Source organism: Carlito syrichta, unplaced genomic scaffold (genome assembly GCF_000164805.1).
Source record: "Carlito syrichta isolate Samal-C Ts95f unplaced genomic scaffold, Tarsius_syrichta-2.0.1 Scaffold268094, whole genome shotgun sequence".
In the NCBI taxonomy this organism is placed as follows: Eukaryota; Metazoa; Chordata; class Mammalia; order Primates; family Tarsiidae; genus Carlito; species Carlito syrichta.
Genome location: NW_007212190.1, coordinates 36,024 through 43,272, shown reverse-complemented (window position 1 = coordinate 43,272; position 7,249 = coordinate 36,024). Strand labels below are relative to the sequence as shown.

Sequence of the window (7,249 nt, the reverse complement as noted above, 5' to 3'; positions counted from 1 at the left end):
GGGGGATGGGCTCACGCCGGCCCCGGGAGCGCGGCCCCCGCTCTCTCCGCACCCCGCACCCCGCACCCGAGGTTTCCGCCCCGGCGGGGAGCCCGGCGCAGCGCGCACACACGGCGTCTCTTAAAGGCTCCGCGAGGGACTCGGGATGAATCGAGGACTTCGCCTCCCGCAACTTGGCGATGCCACGAAAGCCGTCGCTCGCGCACCACCCGGGACTCCCGGCGCATCCTGGTGCCCACCGTTCCAAAGAAAGACAAAAGTTCCCTGGCTTCCTTGCAGAGGGGTAGGGGGCGAAGGATGGGAAGGTGCCACGCACTGAGTTCGTAGGCATTTTCCAAACGATTTGGCCAAATCCGGGTGATGGTAAACCCTTCTCTTAATCAACTCTGATCACTTGCTCGGTTTGGTGGTTCGTATTTTTTCATTGCTTTGTTTTTAGTGCAAAAAAGCTGTTCAGTGTCTGTCTTTTCCTTGTAGGGTTAACATTTCACAGGTATGTGGCCTGACATTTTAATTGCTCAAATAAAGCATCTCGAATGCTGAGAAGCAGAAGTAGACTTCTTCTCATTGTCATGACGCAATTAAAATCAATTTTCCTCAACTTTATCTTCTCTCGCTGGTTTTAGCGAACTCTCAAGCCAAACATCCTGCCACACACCCAGTCATGGTGAGAGGGGCAAGACTTCTGCCTGCTGATGGACAGGTGGAGACAGTCGCCCAGACTCCCCTGTGCACACCCTCTGTACACACATGTAAGCGCACATGTATCAGATGCACATTTGTCAATGTACACAGACAAAGACTTCACCAACTATGCTTCTAGGTCATAGGACAGTTGAGTACGGACTTCATTGTTCTACAAGTTCCTTTTAAGCCTTCATATAGTCATTAAAACACACCCAGAGATTCTGCTTCAAATTGAAAATTACACCAGGACAAGTCACAAGAACCACACACAAGCCATATTCTATCTCAAGAGAGTCACTGCAAAAAGAAAAACTTCATAGCCTATGCCATTCTGTTCAGTGTGCTAACATCACTGATACAGTTGTGTCTTTGAATTTCAGGATGTTTGGTTTTAAACACCACACATGTAGAATTGCCCCCAGAACATACTATATTCCAATGCAGTAAGCTTGCTATTTCATTTTGACTAGTGGATTATTATTCCACATTTATATAAGAAAATTGTTTCTCTTTTGTGCACACTTTGCACCAAGACAAACTGTATCCCAGTAAGCCAACCAGGTTTATGAACAATTAAAATATTTCATACAAAAGATGCCGAGCTCCAGGCAAAAAATGAGCACATCTAAAGAGTAAATTGATGACTACAGGAAAGCATCCTCAATAGCTGAAAAAAAAATTGACAAGACGAAGATATAAAAAATAAACTATACATGTAATTGACATATATAGATTACACTTTGCATTCAGTTCTTTTTACACACATAGGCAGAATATGAGGTAGGAACCAAGCGAAGATGTGGGCAGATAGAGACTGGTTTTTTTAGGGAAAGAAAAATCCTCTTTAAGTTTCACTCCTGAAGCCTTCTTAGTCCTCACTCTGCTGAAATCACACATTTCCCTAAAGCTGCAGGTTCTGAGATTATCTGAAAGTTGAAAAAAACACACAAACCTATAGTGGACACTGAACTATCATAAACCTGGTGTGTAATAAGATTGCCACAGAGTGGAGGCAAGCTGAGAATTTCAGGTTGATTAGAGATATAATATAACTTTCTCTTAGAGAAGACAAAAAAATGGAAATCATTTCAGAGAAGGAAGTTTTGGGTTTTTTTTTTTTTTCTCTCCCCTTTCACCCTTTATGATTTAAGAATTGTCTGATGTTACAAATGTCAGTAGATGAAACACAAGCTAAACAGAGATGTGCTGAGGCTGGGGTTGAGATAGGAAATCTAATGGACATTCCCATCTCAATTTAATAGAGGATGAAAATAATTGATTATTGAAAAATTTTAACCTTGTCTCTTGAATGAAGAGACTTCCACAGCAAGATTACCTTTTACAAACAGGCAGAGGGACATTTTGAGGAGGAAGAGCTTCCCCAGTCTATTTCAAGATTTTTTTGGAATCTGAAGTTCGCTCTGATGGCCTTAGATTGAAAATGAAGACTTTTCCAACCATGTCCTACAGAATTGGAGCCTGCTAGCCAAACGATCACAGGGCTGTCATAAAGTGAGAGGTGTTTCACTCTGTATTTTAGGACTCATTCAGTTATGAAAATGTTGTTACAAGGGGGAAAAAAATCACCGTATAAATTGTACTTAATTTTACTGCATGGAAGAGACAGGATTGCAGCCTGAGAAGGAAAAAAAAAAGGCAAAAATATTTTTCATTGTCTTCTTCAGAGGTGCTCCTTTGCTGTGACTCTAAGATTAAAAAGTTTTAAGGCTAAAAAATAAATTCAATATATTGGTATTGCCTTTTTAAAAACCCAGCTCAGTCTTTTATTGCAGATGTAAATTTATTTTAATGAGAGGAATGGCAAGCTTTAATTTGGGTAGAGAAATTTGGAAAGACATTTGTCCTAATCTGAAAAAAATGGAGAGGAACCAAATACCCAGGAATATAGTTTTCTTGCGGAAAGTGGCCTGATGAGCTGTAATTCTTTACAGATTAAATCACAATATGAATACAGACCCCAGCAAATGCCGAGTTTAACTCTGAACTCTGTAGAAACCAGTTCCGTCCACCAGGATTCATTGAATTCCTCCTTTCCCTCAATCTAGTCCGTGTGTGTTTTTCTCTTCCACCACACTGGAGCTCCATGAATAGGGAAAGGGGCTTCCATTGTGTCCCTCTGAACTTCCAAGTCAATGCAATTTTTAACCACTGGCTTGTGGTACTTTGAAAATCACCAGGGGCTGTCAGAGTTGGGTCCTCTGAAAAATTTACAGTGCTAAATCAGAGCATATGCTGGGAGGGAAAAAATTGCTTAAGATTGGAGGAAGTACAGTATCTGTCTGCCCCCTAGTGTAAGAGTCCTCGCTGCCTAAAATTCAACTTTAAAAGAAAAGGAGCTCTTAAAGGGAAACGACTTTGGGTTCGTGTAGGCAGAGGGGAATGAAACTTCTGTACATTTTAATCTGAATAATTCTTCAGGATTTAAAATTAATTGGCTCTGGCTTGGTTGGACTGTACTCGGATCTCGCCACCTCTGCATTTCCCTAGCCACTGGTGAAGAGGTGATTTTTTTTTTTTTTTTTTTTGAACTGGGTTTATGTGCGTCCCCCTCACCCCCTCCTCTCATTTTCTTTCTCTCTGTCTCTGTCGTCTCTCTCGCCGGCTTTTTAAAAATGAGGAGCCGTTCCTTGAACGTTCTGGACAGAGCACAGAATTGCTTCTTAAGTCAGCCCGGCGCGGTTGCAATAGACAGCAAAAAGGTAAACGTTTGCCTGAAATCCGCACGCCAGCTCCACCACCCCGCCCGATGGTGAGTACCCTTCTCGTCGCGTTCTCCTGCTTGCTTAGCCGAGCGCTCGCCTCCCCGAACCGCGGCCGAGGGCGCCGGGCTGAGCTTCTCTCCCTCCCTGCCTGTCTGGCTGTCAGTCGCACAAGGTTGCAAAAGGAAGCGCGGGAGGCGAATCGAACCTTAAATTCGGAGACTTGGTGCGAGCCTAGCAGCTCCTTTGCTAGAAAACCGAGTCGTCTGCTGCTTGGAAAACCACGCTTCTAGGACTGGTTTTTAGTTTCTCTATGGAAGGAAATGAGTTTGAGGAGACAGGACGAGGAGATGGGAAGCACCGCAGTCTTAACGCTTCGGTTTAATCAGATTAATTTTGGCAGCTTTGCAATTGCATTTTCTCCCCTCTCCCCTCTCCCCCTCCGCCACCTTCCTACCGCACACATGTAATAAAATATGGCAATGCATTGAAATGACTCTGTCTCCCCTTCCCCGAACCCCTGAAACCACAGTCCTAGGCATTTCATACACGTTAGCAAACCGATTTTTTGAAAAGCCCCAAGTCATCCCCAACCCCACACAGCACAAGGAGAAAAGTGAGAAAGGAGAGAAAGAGAGAAAAAAATACTGTAAGTAAACATACCAAAACCATATTTGCCTTGTTCAAGGTCCCAAACCGCTTGCATCTTCCTCCTAAACTGGAATAACTCTCCTTTAGTTTGGCGGGTGAAATAAATGCTTTGTTGGCCCCCTGAAAAGATGTGTCTTTGATAATTAAAGAGAATCTCCTCCTCGGTGTTTATCTAAGCGATTGTGCAAACTGATAAAAAAAGTAGGCACTAGCCTTCAGGGAAAAAGAGGAAAGGTGAAGGGAGAGATCTTCCACCTCAAGGAAGTGCTTCCCCATGTATTAGGCGCTCTCAGCCTTGGAAAACCCTGCACACTAACTTTAGAGAGACAAGGTTTCAGGGAGCTTTGTACATAGCTGCTGAGGAATGCAAGCCTCGCCTTTAAGAAAAAAAACCCCAAACCGTAGGTAGGAGATGTCTGGAGTGATCCTTGTCTCTCATCTCATTCCTTAGAAGGAAGAGTGCGTTGTTACACCTTGTTTGGGGCTGGAAAGACGAGACTTTAAAAACACCCGTCCAATTGAAAAAAATCTCCCAACTTAATGAGTTTAGTCAGAGGCTGGAGCAAACGGCTCAGCCTCAGCAGAAAACCGCCAACAACTATGGACGATATTGCAAAGCAAGACGACCCGAGGCACAGCCAAATTCCACTGTTTGGGGTCGAGAGGGATGGAGGCTAATCCTAAAGCAAGTTGGAAAAAAAACAGAGGTGGGAGTGGAGGGGGAAAAAGCGGCAGCCTCACAGACTGGCAGACAGACTCCCCTCGCCCTGGATCAAAGATAGAACTTGAAACAGGAGGGCAATATTTTTCCTAGGAATCCGTTGGAATCTTCATTTTCTACTTTTAACTCAAGTCTCCCCCCCAAGTGATTTTCCCCCCCTCTCCCCTGTGGATTTGTGCCTCCCCCCTTTCCGGTCCCCATTCTAGAACTTTCCTGAAGAGGAAATCAATTTCTTTTGGGGGGAGGGGTTCCCCATTTCATGCCTTCAGATAATGAATGCTTAATTTACCCCCTCCCTTTATCCACTCCCCAAAATGAATAAAGGAAGCAGGAATATGGCAACTAGTGAAAATCGAGAATAAACTAGACTGCCTCTCACAGTTCAATACAGTTTTAACTAATGGATTTTTTGTTTTGTTTTGTTTTAAGAGAAGAATAATGGGGAAACACGGATCTTTTATTTTAGGAAACTGTTATGGTAAGATGTATGTCAGACTTGACAAATGGAACTAACGCTCTTCGACTGCTTCTTGTCCTTGTCTTAAACAGGAATTAAGTTAAACACAGTGCTGAATGTTAATTACATGTTTACTGGCTAATGAAAATTACAAATGGTTTTGCCACCTCAAACAATGATGAAAACTCTGAAGACACTGTAATTATATACTTTGAGCAAAATAACTCAGAATATTGATCATAAGAAGCGTAAATCTTTTTTTAACTATTCATTAATACCATAAATATGGGCTACAGAAGTTTTTCCTTGAGGTTTGTCTCATCAGTTACACCAAGAGGATGGATGGCGAGGCTCCTCTGGGGAGGTGTTGAACTCATTCTCTTTGTAGAAGGAGGCCACTTGTGTAACTCGGGGGTGCCCCCTCCCTTTCGCCTCCACCCCCTTCAACCCCAGCAGAAGGTCGAGGGATAGTTGAACAGGAAGGTCGGGCTCAGGGGAGGTGAAGGTGATCTCAGCCTGGCCTCCTCCCCCCCCCCTCTTTGCCTCCCTCCTCCCTTTCCTGCCAGGCTGATCGATGACCGCCTTCCCCCGCTTGGGTGCCTGCAGGATAACCTGGCAATGGGGGTTCCTAATGGAGGACCTGTTAGACCAGGAAACTCACCCTCCACCCAGCCATGCAGCAGTGACAACTCAAATTCCCTCCTTCAGAGGTGGCTAGGGCAGTTCATTGCAAAAGAAGAAAAAAAAGTTAAGGATGGAGGTGATTATTGGGTAAGGTGACTCAGGCAGCTGAACCAGAACTAGTTTCCCTGCATTTGGGAGTAGAGACGCTTTTTGTGGCGGTTTTCTTTTAACTTCGGTCAGAGCTGTAGTGCTGGCAGCCTCTCCAATCTTGGGGGGTGGGGGTGGGTCAAAGGTGAGGGCTGCACTGACCCTAAGAGGCTGCCCTGGCCTAGCCACAAGCCCAAGTGGGCAGGGGATGGGGTTCAGTCAGCTCTACAGCTAGGCGCTTCGCAGGGGGGCACGGCACCAAGTGCGGGTTTTAAGTAGAATATTGAAGATTTTTTTTAAAGTGCCCTAGGCTTGTGGGACTGGAGTCCTCTTTTTCCCTGAGAATTCCCAAGGCGCTGGTCTTTGTCTTAGAAGGAATGGAGTTTCTGAATGGTGTGAAAGGGACAGAGAGGGTCGCTTCAAATCGATTTTACTTGTCCTTTCTGTCTTTTCGGATCAACGCCCTTCAATGGGCACAGAGGTGCTCTTTCAACCAAAAACTTGTGCTACATTTTCTGCCTGTATTGGTGCTAAATACAATAAGCACTGGGCAGATTTTTTTCTTTGCTCTCCAAAGCAAGAAAGCACCCTAATTAAATTGTTTTATATGGACAGTCAAGACGGACCAATTAAGTATGCATTAGTATAAAGATATAGTCTGCAGATAAGGCTGTTTAGAAAATCATGTGTGGGACAAAGGAGAGGGCGCTAGCGTTTGGGAGGGGTGTGTGGACCCAGCGAGGTCATGCATCTTCCTCCTTGGGCCCCAGGGGCATTGCAAAGGCCCAGGCCCCAGGTGAGAGGGGAACAAGCTGGTTAACAGGTGGGCAGCAGTGTAGGAGACCTCCAGGCCCGTGCCCCTGCCCCAAGATTGGTGCAGCCTGAGGTCTGGGCGTCCTTCACGTCTTACTTGGGCAAAGTAGTCCGAGGTGCCGGGTCCCGCTTAGGACGCCGCGGGGCCGCGCAATGCCAGGTGTCCCAGGTCCAGGGTGCGGCTTGCAAGGATGCAGTAGTGTGCGCCCCAGGGAGATGGGGAGGGCTAGGGGAAGCCACCCTCTCACAGCCAAGGTCGGGGCAGCAGGCCCCCACTTAGCACCTCCAACCTAAGCGCTCCTGTGCTTCTAAGCAAAGGGGAGCGTCTCTGGGAGGAAAGTTCCCACCCGACGCCGTCCACCCGGATGGGCGTCGAGGATCCGTCGCTGCAGTCGCGGAAAGGCCGAGGGGAGGCGAGAGGGTCGCACG

The 7,249-nt window shown here is 46.0% G+C and overlaps 1 protein-coding gene across 1 annotated transcript in view; it reads right to left on the bottom strand.

The window, feature by feature from the left end:
• Positions 1-4,965, bottom strand: part of NR2F2 (nuclear receptor subfamily 2 group F member 2) — a 14,517-nt gene extending 9,552 nt beyond the window's left edge. The window contains exon 1 of the mRNA XM_008052220.2: positions 4,071-4,965. Coding sequence (XP_008050411.1) covers positions 4,071-4,113 — 43 coding nt within the window. The 5' untranslated portion in view covers positions 4,114-4,965. The remainder of the gene's footprint in view (positions 1-4,070) is intronic.
• Between the last annotated feature and the right edge of the window lie 2,284 nt (positions 4,966-7,249).